The sequence below is a fragment of the Pristis pectinata genome, chromosome 15 (assembly GCF_009764475.1).
Source record: "Pristis pectinata isolate sPriPec2 chromosome 15, sPriPec2.1.pri, whole genome shotgun sequence".
Lineage (NCBI taxonomy): Eukaryota > Metazoa > Chordata > Chondrichthyes > Rhinopristiformes > Pristidae > Pristis > Pristis pectinata.
Genome location: NC_067419.1, coordinates 32,118,274 through 32,144,306, shown reverse-complemented (window position 1 = coordinate 32,144,306; position 26,033 = coordinate 32,118,274). Strand labels below are relative to the sequence as shown.

Below are 26,033 nucleotides of genomic sequence, written 5' to 3'. Positions count from 1 at the left end.
ATAGACTTGATAGGTCATATGACCTATTTCATAATAAAATTATGAAGAAAGAAATATAAATACGAGTACCAATTTTACATTATTCAAACTCTGAAATAAAGCAACTATTTAAAGAAAGGCAGAAAACAAACATGAACTGGAGGGCAGTAATTCATCCGCAGCCCCAAGTACAAAATATATAATAAGGAAATGGCCCTTTTGTAGTACTCAGCTTCCAAATCCAGTTTCACACACTTCAACTTTGATTCTGCATTTCTACTGAACTTTTGGTCTCGGCTATATTGTAACTGGTAAGGAGGGAGCACGGATGCTTGCCAATAGCTTAGAAAGAAATGAGAAAGAAATCATCTTTAGGCCATCCTCGTGGATCTTACAAAAGGAGCCCAGCTCAGAGAGGGAAACAGCTAGGCCTTTCAAGGAGGTATACTGCCCAAATAAACCAGCAGAAATGGAGAGAAAACACAAAATAAACAAAAGAAAGGAAGTTGTACATTTTAGTTACAAATAATTATAATCGACTTTAAAGCCCTTGTGCTTATTGTTGACTTTTCGTTTGTATCATAGGAGGTTAGCAAACTGTGAGGAGGACAGTCGCTACACATGTGCGCAAGCAACACCTACTGTTTGTGCTCACCTCAATAAAACCACATGTGCAGAGCTGAGTGCAACTACCAGACAATACTTCTGCAGGCATTTAACACTAAACACCAAAGGCGAATTTCTTACTGTTGAAAGGGTAAAAGCTAAAAAAACTCCCAGGGCAATTGACTCAGCCTCAGAGTATATGAAAGCTAAAACCATGGCTAAGGTGATAAAGTCAATCATCTAATTCCATTGTGTATTCAAGTTCAAATGTGTTCATGTTTTCTAAAAGAAAAAATAATCGAATTTTATATTCTGAAATATTATTACAATGAGGATGAAATTTATCCTGCATTCTATTTTCTACTTTCTCCTCACTTTAACTTCTAATAGTAGGAATTAGATAAAACAAAAAATGTATAAATTACTAGTAATTATTTGTGACATATTTTATGAACTACCAAAACTGTCAATTAACTTTCATGGCAAGTTACAGCCTGAGGGAGAAGGTCACTCAGCTGTGCAGACACACACCAGAAAATCCATCCTGGGGATGAATCGCCAGGTAACGATCTTTATTAGATCTGAAACACCCTTCTGAGAAAGTCTAATCAATTGCAAGAAGATGTGCATTTTATGTATTTTGATGGAGCCATCAAGCAAAATCTTACATAGTCCTCTTGTCACAATTCAAATATTTCCCTCAGTAACTTATCTAGAGACAACTTACCTGTTTGATAGCCATCAAATAGGTAGTTACAAAAGAGAAAAATATTGTCAACAATTTCTTTTACTGATTTCCATTCTAACAGACAGCTGATTTCCATTCTGGTGTACAGTTGCAGCAGTCCGTACTGTCTACAGGACGCACTGCAGCAACTCACCAAGACTCCTTAGACAGCACCTTCCAAACCCACAACCTCTACCAGACAGAGGGACAAGGGCAGCAAAAGCATGGCGACACCATCATCTGGAAGTTACCCTCCAAGCCACACATCACCCTGACTTGGAAATATATTGCCATTCCTTCACCTCTGCTGGGTCATAATCCTGGAACTTTCTCCCTAACAACATTGTGGGTACAAGCACAGCTCAAGCACTACAGCAGTTCAAAAAGGCAGCTCACCACCCCCTTCTCAAGGGCAACTAGGAACGGGCAATCAAATTTTTTGAATGCATATTAAAAAATTAAATAATATTTGCATATTTCAATAACTTAAAGCAGTGCTATGGAAACAAAAGCTACAGTTTTATTACAGATGTTTTCATTTATCATAACTTGTTTAAAATAATGTGAAGTATCTTATAATTTGGCACAGCCTTTTAGATCTATAACCGAGCACATCTGTAACGTCTCCCCTTATTTTTGCTTTTTCTCCTCAGTTTTGTCTCATCTTCTCCCTTTTTAAGTCACATTCAATTGTTTGTGCCAAATGCTTTCATACGCTAGCCTCAATCCCTTCAAAATTAAACCAATTCACAAAGCAGTTGAATTAAGGTAGACAGCATTATCATTTTCCTTCTCCCTACTCTGGAACACATATAACAACAGCGTGATGATCATTGAGGAGCTGAGTAAACAATGATTTTTCAAATGACCCAAGTGAATTAAGTGAAAAATTTGTGCTTATAATGTTCCAGTTCAGCACCAAAGGCATCCATCAGGATATCAAAACTAAAGAAAGCAAAGGGCAGCATTACCTTACTCACTTTGCTGTTTTATTATTATAAAATTGCTCTTTAAGACTTACCACAGTCTGACACCTCTGATCTGAAATCAATGAAAACTTTGTGTTTGGCACAAAGATAGGCATAGTGTGCAAGGGCAGTGCACATGCACAAACTTCCACATTTGCAAGCATCATAGCGACACTGTTGATAATAGACACTGGGATTCACGAAGGTATGGCATGGTGCAAAGAGTTCTTGATTGAGAATATCACACATTGTGGATGAATATAAAGCTGGATGCATAATAATACAAAAGGAGATTTAAATAATGGATTTTTAGAAGCTTAGGGTCATATATTTACAGATAGAATTGAGTAAATGAAGCAAATATACTACTTCGCAGCAATTAAAATAGGTACCATTTTGTTGGTTGGTATCACAGGGATCAACTAAAGGAATATTTACTGGAGTTATACAAGCTGATGAAATCTTCCATGCGTTGGCATGTAACTGTGGCGTACCTTCAATCATACCTACAGGGGAACTAGAAGTGAGAGGGAATGGTTAGGACATACCCTCATCAATAAATAAACTGATAATCCAAGAAATCTTAAACAACCAAATGGACAAATCTCACATACTGGGAGATTAATTGCACTAACAGTTCTGTGTGTAATTTGAACAAGTCTGCAGTGGATATGCATTGGATTGCTTAATCATTCAAATGTTTAACGCCAATATCAATGAGCAAAATTTCCATTAATACTATTTTCAAGCATAACACTTTCTTGTTTAGCTTTGGACCAAAGCATACTCACCTCCGCAATGAACTGCCAGTAACATCCTCCTCACGAGTCAGTTCGTCTCTGACTTCTGCACCTGCGTAGTGAAATGCAGCAGTCAGAGATGAACTAGACCCGCAACACTGAGTCCAGGGACCATGCACAATCATAGCGAGCTGAGGGGCCAGATGCGATTCACATCGGCCCTCAGCTTTATCCAGGGATGACTGGAGTTGCTGACCTTGATTAAGAAGATAAGATTCTGTTTTTTTTCTTAATCTTACATTAGCTTGATGTTCTGAATTGAGTTATAATAGCTTAAGCTATCTGTAAGTAATTTTAAATTATTTTATAATTAAATTTATTTAAGCTATTCTCAAATGTTTCATTTAATCATCATTTTATTAATTTAAATTATTTAAAACAATGAAAAGTACCATTCAATGTTTTAGGCCAATAAGCAAACCACATCTGTAAAGTTTAGCCCTATTTTAACTTTTGCAAGCCATCAGGATCCTGCTGCTGAGGCTCATTCATCACTTCACTCCATGGAATGACTGTGGCAGCCAGGCCTTGACTCAGCTGAAACCATGGCCCTGGGAAATGAAAAGATTCAAGGATGTGCTCATAGCCTTCTTAAAGAAATACAACTTCATCATTGAATCTTGGGAATTCCTTGCCTATGACTGCTGAAAGTGGAGGAAGAACGTTTGGAATGGCATTGAGAATTTCCATATCATTGTATCAGCAGCACATGGTGTCCTGCATAACCAGTGGAAAGAGCAAACAACCTCACCAACAACCCACTGTTTGCCCTGTCAGCTACCTCCTGCTCCATCTGTGGAAGTGTCTGTGGTTCCCACAAGGGCCTCATTAGTCACCTCAAAGTCCAAGCTGAGCTCAGTCTGGCCTTTCATTACCTGGGTCTATATACCATTCCATTGTTAGTATGCAATTGTTCATACCCACCCCACACATACAAAGTGCGTTTAGCACAACAGACTTCCAGGGATGAATTTCTAGGCACATTTTATATTATTTAAACTTTGTATTTAGGGTAAAACATGAATAATTTTGAATCAGCAATATGAACTCACTGAAAGTCATCCCGTAAGTTTCCATTATATGTTCCACACAGACCCATAGTGTTCCTCTTCCATCTGCTGTCAACCTGGAGATACAGCCTTCCACCTTCATTATCAAACTTCATTGAGAGACCAAAGGTTGTCTTCACTTGTACAAATAAAGATGACAACCTAAGGATTTCAATTATTCCTGTAAGTAACAAGATATAAATTTTACAAAATGCATTTTATTTTGAGTGCTGACGTTTTATCCAGAGCCAAACTTAACAAGATATATTAAGGTGTAACATTGCAATAGGTATGGAATTACTTTAAACAGTCCAAGCTCAATTAACATAATAGTCAGATCTCTGCTAGGAATTCATCCCTGAGTTGGCAGAACTAAATGTGCTCCATGAAATGCATTACACAGTAGAAGTTTGCTGTGTATAATGCACTGCTGCTAATATAGCACACTTAGCACTACTAACTGGAATGAATTTCTCACCTTTAACTGTTGTAGACTATTTCTATCAGAATTTTCAATTGTCAGCTAGCACAATCATTTTAGAACAATCCAACTAGTTGGATGCCAACCAAAAAGCAAAAGGTTTCGTTATAGTAAAATCTTCCATCAAGTCATGAATCACAGAGCCAATTGGGGTTACCTTTGCCCAAATGGACCAAAAAAAGCCAAATAATATTATCTTTTATAGCTAAATTATTAACATAGGTTTTCTATGCAGGTTTGCCTCAGTTACATGTACTTTGTGCATTGCAACCATTTGATGTCACAGGGAAATATCAGCATAAAAGAGACAGGAGCAATACTTAAATATTATTGTGGGTATGAAGACATATTCCATCTATTCCTCAGCAATGTGCTACATCCAGTCATAATTATGCTCCAGTTGCACTACATGACAAAGACATCCCTGGATAACCAACACTTGCTTTACCTCAACTGGGCACAATTGCCAAAATTCAGTAATCATGGACATTCTCATGATACTTAACAAGCACTAGGCAAGTACTTGAATCAGCAAAGCATAGAAGGCTACAGACCCAATGCAGGTAAATGGGATTAGTTTGGATAAGTAAAACAGGCGGCATTCACACTGTGGGCCGAAGGGCCTGTTTCTGTGCTGTACGACTCTGACTCATGTTGGTAGTCTTTGCACAGCTAATTTGCAACGCTAAGAGGGGCTGTGTCATCTGCCGCTATGAAACTTAGATTAATGATGCAACGTATGGGGGATAAGTATCAGGATAAAACATTTAAGAGGAGAGATAATGTTTATAAAACACTGGAAAACATGTAAAGCACCAGGGTAGAGAATAGTTCATAAAAAGGAGGGATCAGTGAAAAAATGCCAGGTGGTTTAAGGTGCATTTGAAGTACATGATGTGAATGCACACAGGCAGTAAATAAGATTGATGAGCTATAGGTGTAAGTCACTCTCTGGCTATAGTGGCAATAAAGGTTAACTCAACTAGACAAGGGGAGAGTTAGATGTGATACATGTTCTTTTGCACTGCGTTCATTCAAAGCAAAATTATTTTTCCTTCTGGTACATTTGCACTATTAATATTAATTCTGTCTATTTGAGATGCTATAAACATAACAAGTTATTTTGACAAATAAGGTACAGCTCTCTTGCCTGAAATGCTGATATTTCCCCTTTTACAGGCTTCTATAATAATAATACCATTGTTATATGGCAGGCTAATCGCCTGGTGGATGCCAAGGTGGATTTCTCCCGCTCTGGTTAAGGTTACTTGGTTACTTGTATCACCTTCTATCACCAAGGTTACTGATTGAATGCAACTGTGATCCAGATTCTGCAAACATAAAATATTATTTGAGATGCACAGTAATCTTGAAGTTGGCTTTTATGTTGTTTTACTTCACGTTAAGAGCTTATGAAATTCATCTGTGGCCAGGAGCATTTACCTGCACAATGTGCTGCAGTTCTGAAATTTGATTCCACTGTCTTTGGAAGGAGGGCACAACACACAGCCATTCTGTATAACGCGTTTAGTGTTTCTGATTGGAAACGGATTTCTAGGCAGCACTACCAAACAGATTTCAGCAACTACTTTGTTTAAATATACAGAAGCATGTTTCATTTTAGAATATCCTGCAATTCATTTATTTGTGGTAATTTTATTAAACCCATGATTAAATATTATTCTTGGACACAATATTCTTGGACCCTTTTAAATCTATGAAGAAAATTGAATGTAGGCTAGAAATTGATTGCAGATAATTAAGTTGCTTGAAAAGAAATACACATTTTGGGTGAAAGTGTTTCATCAGAATAGCTTCAGAGAGAAAGAGAAACATTTTCTTGTGCAGCATGTTGAATTCCGCCTCCCAAATTCATTCCATCAACTTCAGTAAAATGAAGTTCAGAGACATTGAGGCAGATTCCATATTGTGCTGATATGCATGACTATGAGCTTATGCCAGATAGCTTTGGACTGGAGACAGAGGTGTACACTTGAAACTTTAACTTGTTTTTTTTCTTTCTCAGATGATGGATACCTTATACTTCTATTATTCCTGTTTGAATTTCAAATTTCTAGTGTCAAGTTAAAAGTAAAAAATTGGCAATAAAATTTTAAGTGGATATTTATCTTCAGTTGCTAAGATTGTGTGGGGGGAAAAGAATCAGCCACTGTTTGCACTCACTGAAAGTGCGAAGGTTGGATTCAGCATGGAGAAATGAGAGGTAATGCATTTGGGAAGGGCAAACAAGGGAAGGGAATGCATGGCGAATGATAAAATATTAAAAAGTGTGGAGGAATAGAGGTTTGGAGTGGCAGGTGAGAAAGCAGCAGGTCAGTAGATAAGACAGAAGCGAAACTGCAGATGCAGGAACCTGGGGCAAAAATGAACTGCCGGAGGAACTCGGCTGGTCAGGCAGAATCTGTGGAGGCAGAGGGACTTTTCGGGTCAAGACCCTGTGTCAGGACTGATAAATCAGTAGATAACCTGGATTAGAAAGCATGGTGGACATATGCCTTTATTGATCGAGGCAGAGACCATGAGAGCAGGAAGATCACACTGGAACAGTATAAAAGATTTGTTAGGCCACAGCTACAGAAAGGATCTGATAATTCTAGAAAGTGTGCGAAGGAGATTTACTGGGGTGTTTCCAGGGATTAGAGAATAATATTTATGGGGCAAGACTGACAAGGCTGGGATTGCTCTTTTTGGAACAAAGACGACTGCGGGTAGATTTAATTGAGTTGTATATAATTAAGAGAGGCCTAGAGTGAGTAAGCAGGAAGGATCTACATCACCTATCAGGGAGGCCAATAATAAGAGGATATGGATTCAAGTCATTAATTGGTAGAGGGTTTAGAGGAAAGTTGAGCAACTTTCTTTTCACCCCAAGAGTACTGTGGATGCGGAATTTACTGCTTAAAAGGGTGGTGGAAGCGGAGACCCTCTTCATAATTAGAAGATCTCTGGAAGAGCACTCAAAAGGCCATAACTTATAAAGGCTGCAGGCTGAGCAAACTTGGAGTAAAACTAAATAGCTGATTTTTTGGCTGGCATGGAAACCATGGGCCAAATGGTCTCCTTCTCTGCCACAAGCTTTTGTGATTCAATGAAAATGAGTGGCCTATATTTTCACATATGCTCTCAACTGTGGAACAAAGACAAAATCAGACTTAGATTTATTATCACTGACATGTGTCAAGAAATTTGTTGTTTTGCAGCAGCAGTACAGTGCAAAGATATAAAATTACTATAAATTACAAAAAAATAAATAAATAGTGCAAAGAAAAGCAATAACGAGGTAGCGTTCATGAGAACTTTTAAGGTAACCACTATTGTACAGAACACTGTTGTGATTCCTACAATGTTAACTTCATAGTACACACATGCAATTTTGAAGAATTCCCTTACATTATTTAAACTGTAAGTAAATCTAGCCGAGTAATAGGATTTCTCATTGTGGAAATTAGAAACTGATCATTCGTGCTGTGGGTAATCTTATCATTCCATTGATCTGGTTTAAGTTACTTTAGAATCAGCTAAGGACAAGGGGCATCAAGTTATCCAACTGTTAAGTACTCAGTCTTTAATTCCAAGGTATAAAATATAATTTAAGAATAAATGAACTATAGTTAATTCGTGCAATTCCAATGATCAATATCATCTCTGAAAAAAATGGACAACAAGGAGGATTTGTACCATGATAATATTAACATACAACTTTTTAAACTAATCTTTAATAAGCCATCATTTGAGGAAATACTTGGGATCTGAACATAAATAAATGAATAAAGACCAGAGATGTACCAGAAGGTGAAGCTTATCTGATCCAGGTGCTAGAACCCTCTGTATATGGATGAGAGAACTAAAGGAATGAAAATTAACTCTTGACACTTTCATCAGATCAGGGGAAGCAATGAGCTTTGTAGACTATGTGAATTTTGCAGTTGATATTAGTGACTTCAATTTATCAGGTATAAACTGGGAAGTAGAAAGAAATGAGTGCAATAGAAGGGCAAACATGACCATAGACACAATACTGTATTGTTGCAGGAAGCAATGAGTCAAAGAACCTATGTGAAAGGCGGGGTATTAGGTCTCATATTAAGTAACAAGTAGGAGATGATGGAGCAGGTCAAAGGCACAGCAGTTTTGGCACCATCACAGTTTAAGGTTCATCTTGTCATGGGAAAGGCAATGAGGACAATAGAATCATTCAACTGCAGAAAGTCAAATTTTGAGGCTTTAGCCAAGAAAACCCACAGCTTAAAGGGAAAATGACTAAAATCAAATCACAGTTTCGAGCTTTCAATTGGTTTAGCCTCAATAGCTTTTTGGGAGAGATCGTTCCAGATTTCAATTAAACAATGAGTGCCAAGGAGTCCTTGTGTTAGAAAAATATACTATCTGTCCTGTTGTTCACCAACTGATCACCACAAAAGTACAGTGGCCACAAAGGTAGGTTAGAAGCTGGGTATCCTGGAGTGAGTAACTCACTTCCTGATACCTCAACGCTTTTCCACTATTTATAAAGCATGTCAGGTATCCACTTGCCTTAATGAGTCCAAAGCCAACCAGAGAAGCTCAACAGGACAAAGCTGTCCACTTCACTAGTACCTCAACAGCCACTCTAAATACTCATCTAGACTACTCCAACAGCACCTCCCAAATCCTCAACCTCTACTACTTAGCACATGGGTAGCAGGTGCATGGAACACTGCCACCTGCTGGTTCCACTCCAAGTGGCACACCATGCTCTCCTGGAAATATAATGCAGTTCCCTCATCATCCTGGAACTTCCCATCCTACCTCAGTGTGGGAGTCTCTTCACCAGAAGGACCATAGAGGTTTGTCATCTCTTTCTCAAGGAGTGGGCAATAAATGCTGATCTTGCCAGTGACACCTATCTCTTGACAAATGAATATTTGAAAACAACTTCCCAAATATCCTGTGTGCTTTGCCCTCCTGTTTCCAGCTTGCACTTCCACCAACTCACAGGGGAAAGAAAGTATTTGAGCTGATAGGTACTAACAGACCAGATTCTCTTGTCTGCTATCTTTCTTGAGCTTTCTTTTCTTCAGGAACCATCACAGGTTGTTCAACTGACCTTATACTTCTACAAACCTTTTGCTGGATGTCAGTAGACACCAATAATTGTGTGGCCATACCATTGTTCTCTCATACCCAAGGAATTAGGCTGTACCCTTTTAGCTGCACATCTCAAGAAATGATTAGCTGCTGCCCACAAGTTTCATTTCAGCAAGCTATCCTCAATCTGAATCCCATGCAACATACCGTAGCCTGCCTTCTCTTGGTTTGTGCTTTAGCTGTTTATTTTCCTGTTGGTGAATTTGTCAAAAGGACTGCCCAAAGCCAGTGCAGGCAGAAGATATGGAAAATCTCCAGAGAAAACTGAACAGGCATTTGAGGGATTGGCCAGTGCAGACAAAGCACACGGATTTGTTATTTGCTTCTGCTCCCTTGCTTTTGAATGTTGTCATGCCTACGTAGAACAAAGGGTGTTCACAGCATTAAGGGAGCTCAGAAATGCATTCCACCTTACTCCTGTATTTCAATAAACCAAATGTTATGTCTTTCAACACATCAAAGGATACATTCTTAATTTGTTTGGAATGTTTGAATTTCCTACCCAAAGGTTTCAAACATATTCATGGCAACATAAGTATATTTAGAAATATGGTTATCATGAGTCATCAGCTCAGAGTAATTTAATTACAAAATTAACTAATTCAGTTTAAAATTATTTGAAATAGATGACAACTTTGGTGTCTTGGAAATTACCAACTGACCAGAATACAAAGTGCTTCTGTGAACTGGAGACTCTATTGCAAAATCTACAATAACTAGCTGGCTTGATAGTGTTCATTTTACATGCCAACATTTTACTCTCTTATTTCCAACAGTCAAATTATAAAAGTACACACATGCAGTTTAACTATTGATAGAATTTTTAATGCTACATTTATAACTTTTCAATCACAAAAATAATGTTTGTTCTGTTACCTGACCACAAGGCATATTTTGTAATGTCACAGTGAACTTGTTACTTCTGTGGCTCTTTGCAAAGATGTACTGGCACGTGCCAAGAAATGTAAAAATCCGACCATCAAAGGTGGTAAAATGCATGTCTCCTGTGACTGAGCATTCAGCTAAAAGAAAGGAGTGTTTGTTACATTGTCATATTGGAATTTCAAGTCTATCATATCCTCAGGTATTCCAAAGCACTTCACAGCTTATGAATAATTTGGAATAATCATATTCTGCTAAGTAGATGAGAATCCAATTTTCTCACAGGAAGACCACCAAAAATCAAATTAGATTAATGACCATTTGTAAAACTCTGTCTTCATGTGAAATAAAACTTGCCTGGGAAATGGGACGATGTCAGCTCTTAGTTTTCCTACTGCTATTGCATATTACGCCTTTCCTTCAACTGTTTCACTGAGCTTTGATTTAATGTTCAATCGAAAAGAAGCAATTCCTTAGTATTGCTCTGGACTGTTAGCATAGATCAGATGATCAAATTCTGGAGTGAGAAATTTCAGTCCTCTGACCTCTGAGTTAAAGTGGGAGTGCTACTAAAGCACCAACTTAAGAAAAATCAGTTTGCTTCATTACCAAATTTGATAGGATAGTTTAAACTTATTGTTCCTTATTAATCTACCTGATCAGGCAATTAGGTACCTTATGCTGATTTGGAGTATGTTATCAACATGTTAATAGATAATTAAAAATCGTACATAGGAAGCGTATTACCTGGGCAATCACTGTCTGTACAATTCCAAACACCACCTCTGCAAATGCTGCAAGTATTAAACAAATTAGTTTTATTAATATTTAATGACTATATATGATTTAAAATATATCAATGTATCTAAAAATTTCCATGAATTAGTTAAATAAAAAATGGAGAAAAATATTTAATGTCTGTAAAATCATTTAAGCATTCATCAATTAAAAAGCTGATACACAACTAAAAGGCAAAGCTGTGCTGCTGTTTTTCATTTTTACCATTTCTCAAAATATATTTGGCATCAGTATGTTAACCTTCTATACAGAAACGTACCACATATTGCAGCCCTCCTGTAAATGAGATCCTATAGGATAGACTGTGCCATGGTATATACATGGACAATTAGACACTGATATACAAGTTCCATTCTCCATGACAAGTCCTAAACAAAATTAGAAGAGAGCACACAAAATAATTACTTATTTTCTTAAGTTGACACAGAGGATACTATTGGAAAATCTGCAGAAACTTCCATGTGCTCATGTTTAGTGACTATACATTATCCCCCATGCACAATGGGTGCGGTTGCATGCATGAACTATTTTATACTCCTTCTTTACACTGAAGTAAATTTGGTGAAGGTAGTAAAAATATTTTTGATATGCTTATATTCCAAGCAAAGTTAGATTCAACTTTCACCTTAACCAAAAGCTATTAACTTCATCCTTATAATTAGTTCACATGATCATTTCTTACTGTGAAGTAAAACAGTGTACATCTCATCAAAATATGAAATGCTAAAATTCACACCAGTTCCACTAATATCCAGAAGTAATTTTCTTTGTGGATGTAAAGAATGAAAAGAGTATAAGTTGCACTCAAATTTATTGATATATTGCTGAACATAATATGCCAAAGGTCCAATATGATCAGCCAGTATCTTAAAAGATATATTTTTAAAAGAATGTTTCAATAAAAAAAATCCTTAATATATTTAAGCATTGAAATCTGACAGAGTTTGATTAGAACAGCTGAAGGTGTGTTCATCAAAAGAAAATTCATTGTGTCAATCTACCATGATTGAGAGGAAGGATTTTTAATACATGAATAAAATTTCTAACAAAGATATAGAACACGTTGTGGTTCCTCGTTACATTGGCATATACAAGTAAGTTTCTGAGAATATTAATAATATTCAAAAGCTTTTATAACATTCCCTTATGCCCAAAAGAACTAGCTTAATTTCTGAACCTTTTCAAAGGCCAGTGCAAAGGGTAGAAAATGCCAATAGTGGATAGATCATTCTGATGACAATCAGTTCTGAGGGCAATTTAAATTCCAAGTTGAACATGGCTTGGACATAGTGTGCTGATTTTGACCAACTATCACAAAAAAGCTCAAACCAATTTAGTGAAAACTCTAGACCCCACTGTGTATTTTTATCACTTTAAGTTTTCATGCTTGGTTTAATACCATATTTGAAAGTGTAGAGAGGTGTTAATAGCATAAAGTGGCATTCAAAGTGTAGAGAGGTGTTAATAGTAAAATAGAATTTCATCCAAAACTGCAGCTTCTTTCTGCTAGTGGTGAGGAAATAAAATTATTGACACTAAATAACTGATGCTACCTTTTCAGAGAGATACAAAAACTAAAAGAAATCCTACTATATATTGCTAATGTGAATTCAATCTCATAACTTCCCTTATGGTAAGTTCATCTAGGCTGTTGAATTAATTTAGAGAGCAGCAAAAGTATACAGAGGGAAAATACAAAATCAAGCTACATCACTCAGTGTCTTTCTCCCACTTTCACTATCAGACACATGTAAGTAACCTGCCTGTCACTCTTGGTCAGAGATTGCTCATGGTATTGAAAGACAGAAACTTTCTATTTAAATTGACATTAAAAAAAGTAAATGTTCTTACCATCAGGGCAATAACAACCATCTAGGCAGTACAAGCTACTCCCCAAGCACTCCTTTTCAAATGTGCAAGTAGGTGGGCAGCAACTAATACAGTCACGATGAACAAAACTATCTTCACATTGATCAACTGAAATATAGTAAAGATTCAACACAAAAAGTTTTGATGCAGAACAATTTAAAGAAAATAAGAACTAGTAAAATGAAGAGCATGGTGCAATGCCTTACATCTCTCACCACAGTGCAAAAAATGGCATTCCGTCATCTATGAGTGACACTATTGCAATTAAAATGGTGCACATTGTTTCTAATTGTTCTCTTCATTATAGAAAGACATTCTCCCTTTGATCTTTACCATAGAAAACATTAGTTTAGTGTTACCTTGGGAATCTGTTTCCCACTATTCAAATAACGGGGCTACAGATGTGCTCCAAGTTGGAATGAAATGGATTTCTAGAACTATTACAATGGTAAATCAATTTCATAATGCATTCAAAAACACACTGAGGTGAAGCGGGCATACATCTGAAGAGGTTAGTTCTTAAAGCTCTTGCTATGGACTGAGTGATCCAGTCATTATGATGTTGTTACAAAGCAGGCACATCACCTGATGCTCCTGTCCTACTGTGTCCATACACAGATTCAGAGACGACAGTATGTCCATGGATATGGATACACTGCAACATTAAAGCTGCAAATCAAATCTTCACCATTACTTAGCAAATTATTAAAGATGTGAGGAAACGGCTACTCATGAAACTTCTGATTAACAAATTAACCTTTCAAAACAGTGCACACAGTTCTGCCCCATAATAAATTATCCTCAAAGCTAGATCTTTCCGATTTTAGAGAAAATAATATTTCTCATAATTAGATCCATATATTAGCCTGGGCCCATTCTCAGGCTGAGATTCCATGTTGGTCAATCCAAGAGGTCAGAGGTGTGATGGATGTTGGTCCTCAAACCACATAGGCATGGTCCATCTGAGCCAAGACATTAGTGCTTGCCTGTTACAAGATCCTGGAGGGTCATTAGTACAGACTGCATGGTGAGACCTGACTACAACTTCAAATGGAGAATTCAGACCTTATGCCTGCCCAGATCATCATTAATGGTTACTGATATATTCTTTCTTGGCGTGCCCCAAAGCTCCACAAATTTGTCTGGCCAATCACCACAGATTGACAATAGGCTCCCTCGCAACTAAAACATGCCCAAAAAAGTCTTGCAATTTATCTCAAATTATACCTCTCTACACTGCGTTAAAGGATCAAGCAAAATCTACTCCTTTTACAAATGATGCCAAAAAACCTTGCTCTATATTTTTTCTGGAATATTCACTTCGTTCAATGGTTTATGAAACTGTGAGAGGTCATATTGTGTAAGTGTGTTTAAAAAGTCAAAAGCAATTAAATGTAAAACAATAAAATTAACTTACTGCAAGCAGGAAAATCATCTCTCCAGTCTGTTATGGGGTAGCCTGCATGAGAACATGCCCTGGCATACTCCTTTAATGCACGACAATGAGTTTCTGTATCATCCATCCTGTTCAATGGAACAGTAAGTTTACTTATCATGCAACAACTTAGCATATTAACTTGCATATGTAACATTTTACTCCAATTAACAGCAATAAATTTGGTTACAAATTGATTACTTACTCGCACAGATCATTAATACAACTGGCGACATATGAATTAGGCTGAACATTTTCACGACAAGTAAAAAAAGGGAAACCCACTAGAACTTCACATTTTGCAATGATATCCTGAATTAAATTGAAAAGAACCACACTGAATAAATATTCTTCAATATTCTTCAAAAACAATTGTACAGAAATTGTTATAAACTTTATACCACCTAGTTGTCAAGTCAAATATTGTGATCAGACTATAACTGTCAGTTGTAAAATGTAAGGCAAATCAGCATGCAGTGCTAATTTCTTTCTTACATGTTTAACATTATTTTATTTTAATAAGATTAAAGCATTCCATTTGCTAATTCAATTATATACTAATAACATGTAGAGCCTTACTTTGTCAATTTGTGCCTGGTTGGCTTGGTAGGCAGGGGTCATGCTGTAGGTGCATAATCTTAAAATCAGAACCAAGGTCAATTGGGTCAATTGAAATTTCAAGACAAAAATCAATATATCTTTGTCAAACAATGATATGAGTGAATTTCAGATAAAGCAGACTGGATGTGATCTAATTCAATGGTGGTACATGTTCAAAGAGCTGAATAGTTTCATCCATTTTCCACGTCGGAAGGTTTGATCCTCACAAGCCAAAAATCACAATGTCCATTAAGTTAACTCTGAGCCTTTCTGTTACAATGGATCTAATACAGTACTTAAGTCTCTTCAATACTCTAGCTTTCTATATTGGAGTTGTCCCAGTAAATCTACATTAGTCTCATAAAGAACATACAATGTTCTTTCCGCAGTAGAAACTCCACAATATTATCTAAGCTCAATGCTGGAATTGAACTATAAACTACAGAATCATGGATATTTACAGTACATAAGACAAACAAGCATTTAGATACAATATTGCAATGCAGTATTAATATGCAATTAATTCTTATTCAGGATTGCAGAGGTCCTGGGCCTTTATAATGGTGAAGTAATTCAGAAGGCACTAACATTAATTGCTGCTCCTTTGTACCGACATGGACTAGGGAAATCAAATGGAACAGATTCACATGGGGAATCAAAAGGAGATTGTGACATCCAACTGTTTCCAAAGATGGCAACATCCTCAGTCAGCATACCTGCAGAAATAATAGGTGTATTATCATGAGGTTAATACAATGTATTACATTTTACTGTGAGAAAAGTCACTGCAGATATTGGTACACTCTCGCTTCCACAACCCAAGTCCTAACTTCTGCAAGAAAATTTCATGCACACAAAATAAACCAGTTCTATTAAATCAGAAAGCAAAGTACAAACCATCGCAAGCAAAATATGAATAAGCAGAAAAATACTGAACATAAAGATGACCATTTCTCAGCATTAAGCTCACGGTACCCGAGCTTTTGATAAAATCTGATGACTCTGTGGACGCTCATGGATCTGTGGACCCTAGTTTGCATATGTCAAGGTTATTTACTTTGCTGCCAGCACCTTTCTAGTCTCTGAGCTTGTAAAGCACTGCAATTACACAAACAACAACTAAATCAAATATCTAGGTCTTCAAATTAATCTATAATGTAAAAATAAAATTTATATTTATACAAGACAGATTGGTCCACAGCTATACTTTTCTACAATGCCACACCAGAACTGTCTTTATGTTTGTTTCATTTTTGTGTGCATTTACAATCAAGAAGACACATGTTAGATCTTCAGGCCATTATCCTAGACCTTATCCACCCTCTCAGGCAGGCACAAAAAATCCCTGGCATAACTCAAAGACAAGCAGGACCTTTCCTCTGTTATCTATGCCAACATTTACTGTATTCTTCAACCAACTTAGCTAAAATAGATAACCTGGACATGTATCTCATTATCCTTTAGGGAATACTTCTATACAGAAAATTTGCACTCACATTTCTCTGTATTATGACATGCATGACATCCTAAATTCTTCAATTCCTATGATGGTTTTGAGATGGTCTGAGGTTGTGAATGTCCCATGTAAATGGAAGTTCTTCTTTCCTTCCAGATTTCTGTTGATTGGTTGTAATTGTTCTTTTGCGAAGCACAGACCTAAGAACATGGTTCTTATCCACCTATCAGGTGATCCACTTAATATTACACATTTTCCACATCTAAATTCAAACAGCATGTTGCATGGTACTTGTATGAGATTTTTATTTCCACACTGCCTGTGATCATTTCTGGACTACTGATATTAGACCAGTTACCAGAATTCTGTGGGCTTTCGTCCAGTAAGAACTGGCCACTGTCTGTAATGAGTCTGTATGTTCTCCCCGCATCTGCGTGGGTTTCCTTCGGGTGCTCCAGTTTCCTCCCACATTCCAAAGACGTACGGGTTAGGAAGTTGTGGGTGTGCTATGTTGGCGCCGGAAGCGTGGCGACACTTGAGGGCTGCCCCCAGAACACTCTACACAAAAGATGCATTTCACTGTGTGCTTCGATGTACATGTGACTAAAAAAGATAACTTATCTTAAGATTTTAAAATTCTTCATTTTGCACTCAGAGTCAGCATGTTTTATGAACATTCAAATTTCTCAGTGTTCTGATTTAGCTATACCATGATTCAAACTATTTTTAATGGGTTTATACAACCATATAGTAGAACAACTTGAAAAAATAGCCTTTCTATTAATGTTGAATGAAATGTCACCTTGATGCCTGATCTTCAACCATCCCTGAGCTTGAGAATGCAGGCTTTCTCCTGCACTTTCCCCATATGCTGAGATCAAAACCTTAGTCAGTCCATTAGGGTATGCTCTGCTTCAGTGCAAAAAAAACCTACTAGTTGTCCTAATGATAGTTTTTTTGGCAAAAAACAAAATGAATGGAGTGTAAAGATTTGTTAAGAGTGCAAGAATTCTGCTATCACAGATTTCCTTGCAGCTAACTCAAAAGCAATCACACATTTAATGTTAATCTTCTGTGAAGGGAGTGTGGATGGAGGCATGGACATTAAGAAAGGGAGAGCATAACTAGCAAGGATTACTTACTATAACTTGCATTGAGATCATCAGACATATCTCCATTGTAATTACCACACAGACCACAGGGTTTGCCTTTGTGTTCCTCTGTAAGCTTGATATAAACACCAGAGAGCCCATCCCATGCCAAGGAAAATCCAAATGTTGTCTTCACTAGTATGTAATCAGCCAGACGCTCAAAGAATGCATGCCCAATAGTCTGAGGCAAGGGCAATCTAAAAGAAAGATATTTAAAAGTTTACAATAAAAGAATAATTATGCTAATTATGTTTAATGGATTAACAGGCACAAGTCCCTTTGAAATGAGAAAATACTCAATTTGTCTAAACTCGCATTTAATAAAATCTACATCTTTTCATTTGTACTATAAAATTTACTTAATAATCCAGTCAATAACATTCACTGATCCCTATACCACCTGATATCAACCTACTAATGTGATTTAACAGTAGCAGATATATATTAAATCCAATTATTGCGCAAATAATGTCCCTGTGTCCAGGTGAACCATCCAGAAATGATAACTAAGGTCTACTAATGGCCTGTCATAAATAATAGATGTCCAATGTTACTCATGCATAGTATGGAGTACACTTGGATCCTGAGAATCTAGAAGTCATTCAGGATACTTGCTGCGATAAAATCCTTAAGGTTATACTGTATGAGATCCACAAATTGTGGTGGGAACCAAAACTGTTAAGTCCTGGACTGACATATTTACTCCTTAATGAGATACAATTTCTGTAGGCTCAATCCTTTTTCTTTGGAACAGGATCAATGATAGTTGAATTTTTGGATTAAATTTCCTGCCTTCCTGAAACTCAGTATGCATTGAGGGGACAAAGTGCAATATTAAATGGATCAGTCAGCATAGTGGATCAGAACCACAACCTTATGGTCTGTTGGAACTTCTGCCTAATCCAGACATGGTCCCCCAGATAAAAGAGGCCACAGCAAAAACATGAGAGTTTCCAACACAGATTCTCCTAATTTCTTTTTCCACTGTTGGGTTCCATTGGGCAGTTAATGCATTGAATAAAAGCAGAGCCATCAACACCTTCCCTGTCCTCTAGGATGTGATGATCACAGAGGAAATGTAACAAGATTGGGGTTGGGAGGAGAGGGGCTAAATGTTTGGGAGGGAAGACCAGGAAGAAGGGTGTTATAGGAGACGGCTCACAGAGTAGGGGATTGGAGGAAAGGGAGAGGGCGACTAAGGTCCCATGATAGAATTTCTAGGCAAATATATTACAATGTTTTCAAGTGTCAAATAATACTATAGCTACTCTATCTGTACTGAAGAAATTAAACAAACATTTTAAAAATAAATTGAATCAACAAAACAAGTATCATATAGTGAAATGAAGTTCAAATAACCTGTCCCGCCTGAACATAATACTTATTGTGACAACATTACTCCTGAAATATTTACCTTGATAGCCTTTCTATCAATCCATTGTCCTGTAACACAAGTGGGTATCACTGAGATTTTCCATGTGAAATAGAGGAAATTCTGTAAATGTTGGGCTTTGTCTCTCTCACCAGAACGAAGACAAAAATTGTTCCAAAACTGCAAATATCAGTGGAAGGCCAAGTGATATTTACTTCCATCACTTTTGGCAGATCACAATGGACCTCTGTCTGTTGGATGGGACTGCAAACCCTCCAGAGACTCCAAGAAATCAGAGATAAATGTACTTGTAAACAGAAGAACATCAGAAGAACATAGCAAACAGAACCAGAAGCTCCTAAATGCTCCTCAAGCTTCCTCTGCCATTCCATGGAGTATGGAATGGGAGATAGTGACATAAGCGATTTAGTTATGTAAACAGAAAATGCTGACAAAACTCAATGGGCCTGAAAGCATCCCTGGAAAGAGAAACATTCCCTCAGATCTTGGTTCTGATGAAGGGTGCCAGATCTGAAATGTTAACTGTTTTTCTTTCCACAAATGCTAATGGACCTGTGGTTATGTTAATGTTCCCAGCATTTTCTGCTTTTATTTTAGATTTCCAGCATCTGAAGTTTCTTTGTTTTTCATTAAGTGGTTAAGATATCGGACTAATATTCAGAAACCTAGCTACTGATCATTGGCCAATGTCTTTCAGGAGGAGGAAATTTTCCTCCCTTACCAACTTATAGGCATGCAAGATAGTGATGTTGAGTGTGTTGCAATTTTATCGCATATTTGTACAGTAGGAATTTGTTTGTTTCAGAAGAGATTTTTTTTGGTACGAAGAGTACCTGATTCTTCCTTTTTTAACTGAATGACCAAGAATAGTTATTTCCTCTTCATTTGGAAAAAATAAGCTTAAAGTCCTTGAGCAAGAGTAATGTGAAGATGTGCACTCTGCGTTGTTGTGGACCTAAATAAACAGAAACAAAACAATGAGATAAAAGCACCTGTGTGGCAAGATAAGTAATAGCTCAGTGGACTCAGTTACATCATACCTCCACCATATACTGAGGCTCTGTTGTCCTACAATCTTTTGCAAGAATATAAGAGCATTTCCCAGGAAAATAAAAATAGAGACCATCGAAAGTTTCAAAATGGTATTGGCCCCATGACTTGCATATTCCTTCTCTGTCCTCTCCAAGATTTGGAACTAAAGAAATACAAAGTGAAATAATTGATTATAAGCAGTTTTGCTGGGGCTGAAAAGTGGTCTCTGCCCCTTTTGTCTGACTTATGCAACCTATTATTTTATGGAGTGAACAGCTTCCCTGAGTTCAAATAGTTAATGCAGATAACCTATTAAATACACAACTATCAATAAGTAAATAACGTGAATCTGTTTTTTTATGTGTAACAAAATTACATTATTATAACTGGCAAGAAGAATAAATTAATTTTTCTGAATTTAGAAGAAAAAGATAGTTAAAGGTGCCTTTCTTTTGTTTCAGGGAATTGTAAAAGTTCTGACATTTCTCCAAAACATACTCTGCACTGACCTGTCTGACAACGACTTCCATTAGCCTGGCGCTCACTGCAGTCACATGTATCATCCCCACTGCAAAAGCCACCATTGAGACAATCACGTGAACAAACACCTGGAAGTCCAAAGAATTGTTCATTTTGCAGAAATGGTCAAGAATACCATAAAATTAAGATAAATAGCAACATCCCAAGTTACTTCTAAATTGTTTCTAGAAAGTGCTTAAAGTGTTCGGCAAATCAGAAAGCAACTATGTAAGGAGAAACCGAGTAAGGTTTCAGGTCAATGATCTTTCATCCCATTAAACTTGAGACAATGGCTCAGTTTCTCCTCCACAGATGCTGCTCGACCAGTTTAGTGTTTCCAACATTCATTGTTTCTATTTCACTCCTAAAGGATTTGCCACTCTTTCTAAAATGATACCCTGAGATTTAGAATCCTCAACTGGCAGAAATAGTCTCTCATTGCCCACTCCATCAACTCCTTTTAATACCTTGAAAACATCAAACAAATCAAAATATAATCGTCTAAATTCCAGGGAATATAAACCTAATTTGCACAATCCCCCTTCATAATTTAACCTTCAGATTCTAGCACACCTACTCCCTCCAAAGAGAATATATTCACAATCCTAAAGTGTGGTGCTCAGAACTGCCCATAGATATTCAGGTGTGGTTTAACCAGATCTTTGCAAGGCATGAGAATAACTGCAACTCCATGAATTATATTCAACCTATTTAATACATATATAATTAAATAAATGCCAGACTCAGAAGGTGAAGAACTAAGAGATCTATTTCTGTCTAACATGTACATAAGGGATTGAACAGCCTTCTTCTGTGCTATTTGTTTCAATGATTCTATGTCTCTATCATAATATTGTTTCGTAGATTCAGAACACCCAAATTGAAAAAGATTTATAACATGAAAAATAATTTGTTTGACATTATTTTCTTTCATATGTGCAACTTGTACATCAGCAATATAACTGCTATTTCTTATTCAACACATTTAGTTTCTTCCAAATATCCAAGAGTACATAATGTTGGAGTCATGTAATTGGTTCCACCAAGGCAGCTGCACCATCAAAGTGGGAACCTGGGGGGAGGAGCTACTTCACTCAGAGGGTGGTGAGAGTGTGGAATGAGCTGCTAGCGGAAGTGGTGGATGCGGGTTCAATTGTAACATTTAAGAGAAGTTTGGATAGGTTCATGAATGAGAGAGGTATGAACAGCTATGGTCCGGGTGCAGGTAGATGGGACTAGGCAGAAAACCAGGCTGGCATGGAGTAGGTGGGCCGAAGGGCCTGTTTCTGTGCTGTAGTGCTCTATGACTCTAAACTGGACTTCCTCTGCAGGTACTTTACAACAAGCAGGTTTGGGATTTTTTTTGTGTGTGTTCTGAAGGAAACTAATGCTGGATGATAGGAGGCCAAACAGTGTAACAATAGTATTTTTAGTTACTCAGTGTTTTCTCTAGGCCAGTGGAATAATTTAATTTCTGACAAGTCCCTTTGGGTCTATTTCCTTGTCATGGCTGCATCATGTGGGAGCTCCTGTATGCCAGTGTGATCCAGAGCAAGTATATCTGCCTTGTTTGCAGCTCGAGGAGTTTTGGCTCAATATTTGAACTGGAGGCCAAGCGTCAGAACTGCAACACATCAGGAAAGGGTAAGGTTACATGGATGCTTTACACCTCAAAAATATAGGGTCTTATGAGGATAGGTTGAGTGAGCTAGGGCTTTTCTCTTTGGAGGGAAGGAGGATGAGAGGTGACTTGATAGAGGTGTACAAGGTGATGAGGCATAGATCGAGTGGACAGTCAAACTTTTTTCCAGGGTGGCAATGGCTAACACGAGGGGACATAATTTTAAGGTGATTGGAGGAAGGTATAAGGGGAGATGTCAGGGGTAAGTTTTTTTTTACACAGAGAGGTGGGTGCGTGGAACACACTGACTGCAGAGGTTGTGGGGGCAGATACATTAGGGACATTTAAGAGACGCTTAGACAGACACATGAATGATAGAGAAATGGGAGTCTGTGTGGGAGGGAAGATAGATCTTAGAGAAGGATAAAATGTCGGCACAACATTGTAGGCCAAATGACCTGTACTGTGCTCTAATTTTCTATGTTCTATTTTCTTATGATTTGCTCAGTGGTCATGGAGAGGGGAATGTGACTGTAACTGAGGCAGGTAAGGGGAACTAGAGGGCAGGAGTGCCGAAGCCTCAAGACTTGTAACTGTCTGGAGTGTTTGAGGTTCTGTCAGCCTGTTTGGATGAGAATGAGGGATGTAAGGTTCTAACTGACCATGATGCCATGGTGCATGAAGCCATTCAGGGGAGGGGGGGCAAACAAAAATGCAGAGTTGACACAAGAGACTGCAGATGCTGGAATCTGGAGCAACAAACAATCTGCTGGAGAAACTCAGTGCGTCAGGCACCATCTCTGGAGGGAAATGGACAGTCAGCATTTCAGGTCATAGAGCCATAGGGTCACAGAGCAATACAACGTGGATACAGGCCCTTCAGCCCAACGAGTCCATGCAGACCACAATGCCCTCCCAGCTAGTCCCAATTGCCTGCATTTGGCCCATATCCCTCCAAGCTCCACCCCTCCATGTATCTATCCAAGTGCCTCTTAAATGATACTATTGTACCTGCCTCAACTGCTTCCTACAGCAGCTCATTCATTGTACTCACCACCCTCTGTGTGGAAAACTTGCCCCTCAGTTCCTTTTTAAATCTTTTCCCCTCACTCTAAACCTATGCCCCTTGTTTTGGACTTCCTTACTCTGGGAAAAAGACTGTTACCACCCACCCATCTCCTGCGGCTTGAGACATAGGCAGCCCTGCTGATCTCTAGGAGGACCTATTCTCTCCCTAGCCACCCTTTTACTCTTAATATAGCTATAGAACCTCTTGGGATTTTCCCTAACCTTACCTGTTAAGATCCATCTCATACCCTCTCTTTGCCCCGATTTCCCTCTTAAGAATATTCTTAATCTTTTTATAGTCATCAAGGGATTCACTCGACCCCAACCCCATGGATGCTTCCTTTTTTTCTCTTGACGAGAACCTCAATATTTCTCATCAGCCAAGGTTCCCTAAAGGAACATGCTGCTCCTGCACTCTTGATATCTCACTCTTAAAAGCCTCCCACTTGCCATTTGTTCCCTTCCCTTCAGACAGACTCACCCAATCAACCTCTGCTAGTTCCTGCCTCATTTCCCCCAAAATTAGCCCTGCTCCAGTTTAGGACCCTAACTTTGTCCTATCCTTTCCTATCACTATCTTAAAACTAATCGAATTATGGTCACTAGAGCCAAAGTACTCACTGACTACCACTTCAGTTATTTGCCTTGACCTGTTCCCCAAGAGGAGGTCCAGTATTGCACCTTCCTGAGTAGGGAGTTCTATATATTGAATCAAGAAACTTTCGTGGAAGTATTTCACAGATTCCACCCGATCCATGCCCTTAACATTCTGGGTGGGCCAGTCAATACCGGGGAAATTAAAATCTCCCACTAATACAACCCTATTATTCTTACAACTATGAACAATTTCTCTACACACTTGCTCCTCAAGTTCCTGCTGACTATTTGAGGGTCTATAACACAGCCCCACTAGAGTGACCCTCCCCTTCTTCTTCCTAAGTCCTGCCCATGTGGCCTCACTGGACACTCCTCCAAGAATGTCATCTCTAGGTTCTGCTGTTATCAAAAAAGCAATATCCCCTCCTTGCTTACCTGTACCTCTGTACGCCTGAAGCATCTGTATCGTGGAACATTGAGCTGCCAGTCTTGCCCTTCTCTCAGCCATGGTCCTGTTATGGCTATAACATCCCAGTCTTCAGAGCCAATCCATGCTCTGAGTTGTTCCCCCTTACCTGTTAATCCTTGTGCATTGAAATAAATGCAGTTTAACTGAATATTCCATTCCCTCCCTTTACTGTGCCCCTGGCTACCCTGATTACTGAATTTGCTGTTCTCTGGCTGCTGCTTTATCCCATGACTTTCTCCTGCTCAGAATCCCACAGCCCTCCCCCCCCCCCCCCCCCCCCCCACCACCGCCAATCTATTTACACCTTCCCATGTAACATTAGCAAATTTCCCTGCAAGGATATTGGTTCCTCTCTGGTTCAAGTGCAACCCATCCCTGTTGTACAGGTTGCCTCTACCTCAGAAGAGATCCCAATGCTCCGAAAACCTAGGTTTCAGGTTCTTGGAGCACCAGCTCCTCAGCCATGAATTCATCTGGCATATCTTTCTGTTTCTGACCTCACTAGCACATGGCACTGGGACTAATCCAGAGATCACTACCCTCGAGGTCCTGCTTCTTACCTAACTCCCTATACTCATTCTGCAGGACCTCATCACTTTTTCAACCTATGTTGTTTGTACCAACATGTACAACGACCTCTGGCTGTTCGCCCTCCTGCTCTAGAATTTTCTGCAGCTGCTCAGAGACATCCTGACCCTGGTACCCAGGAGGGAACACATCACCCTGGTGTCTCTTCTGCAGCCACAGAATCTCCTATCTGTCCCCCTTGGTATCGAGTCTCTCATCACTATTGCCCTGTCTGACTGCACCCTTTCCCTCTGAGACAGTCACAGTGCTAGAGACTTGACTACTGCTGCTAGCCCCTGAAAGAACATCCCCTCAACAGTATCCAAAGGGGTATACCTGTTCAAAAGGTCGAGACCCTTCATTTGGACTCATAGTAGGGGACGGTATAGTGAAGGACTTGATACTGTTTCCTGCAACATAGAGCAAAAGTCTAGAAGGCTGTATTGCATGCCTTGTTCTAAGATTTGGGATATCTCCTCTGGATTAAAGGAACTTTCAGTGGGAGGTAGGGAGGATCCAGTCATCATGGTACATGCTAATCAGTGGGAGCTATTCCATTGAGACAATCTACAGCTAAACCATTCTGGTACCAGAGTTCTAGTGAGCTTTATAGCTCACTATAGAAGTGGAGAGGATTTTAGACTAAATAGTGGGGATAATAAATCAAAGTTGTAGAGTAGTGGTAAATCAAAAAGTGGAGGCAAGGCTAAAGGTTAAGGTATTGATATTGCAAATGATAAAGAAACAGTGATAAGAAGGGATAGTGAGTTCATATTTAAGAGTAAATCAGGATACAAGGCTGGATGTTAAAAAAATAA

The 26,033-nt window shown here is 38.3% G+C and overlaps 1 protein-coding gene across 1 annotated transcript in view; it reads right to left on the bottom strand.

The window, feature by feature from the left end:
- Nucleotides 1-26,033, bottom strand: part of otogl (otogelin-like) — a 117,066-nt gene that overhangs the window by 83,406 nt on the left and 7,627 nt on the right. The window contains exons 4-18 of the mRNA XM_052030706.1: nucleotides 20,884-20,982; nucleotides 20,383-20,537; nucleotides 20,176-20,297; nucleotides 17,941-18,146; nucleotides 15,931-16,058; nucleotides 14,948-15,054; nucleotides 14,725-14,831; nucleotides 13,290-13,415; nucleotides 11,698-11,806; nucleotides 11,388-11,434; nucleotides 10,635-10,780; nucleotides 5,809-5,941; nucleotides 4,133-4,310; nucleotides 2,673-2,797; nucleotides 2,334-2,546 (exon numbers count right to left, since the gene is read on the bottom strand). Of these exons, the coding sequence (XP_051886666.1) occupies nucleotides 2,334-2,546; nucleotides 2,673-2,797; nucleotides 4,133-4,310; nucleotides 5,809-5,941; nucleotides 10,635-10,780; nucleotides 11,388-11,434; nucleotides 11,698-11,806; nucleotides 13,290-13,415; nucleotides 14,725-14,831; nucleotides 14,948-15,054; nucleotides 15,931-16,058; nucleotides 17,941-18,146; nucleotides 20,176-20,297; nucleotides 20,383-20,537; nucleotides 20,884-20,982 (2,001 nt within the window). The remainder of the gene's footprint in view (nucleotides 1-2,333; nucleotides 2,547-2,672; nucleotides 2,798-4,132; nucleotides 4,311-5,808; nucleotides 5,942-10,634; nucleotides 10,781-11,387; nucleotides 11,435-11,697; nucleotides 11,807-13,289; nucleotides 13,416-14,724; nucleotides 14,832-14,947; nucleotides 15,055-15,930; nucleotides 16,059-17,940; nucleotides 18,147-20,175; nucleotides 20,298-20,382; nucleotides 20,538-20,883; nucleotides 20,983-26,033) is intronic.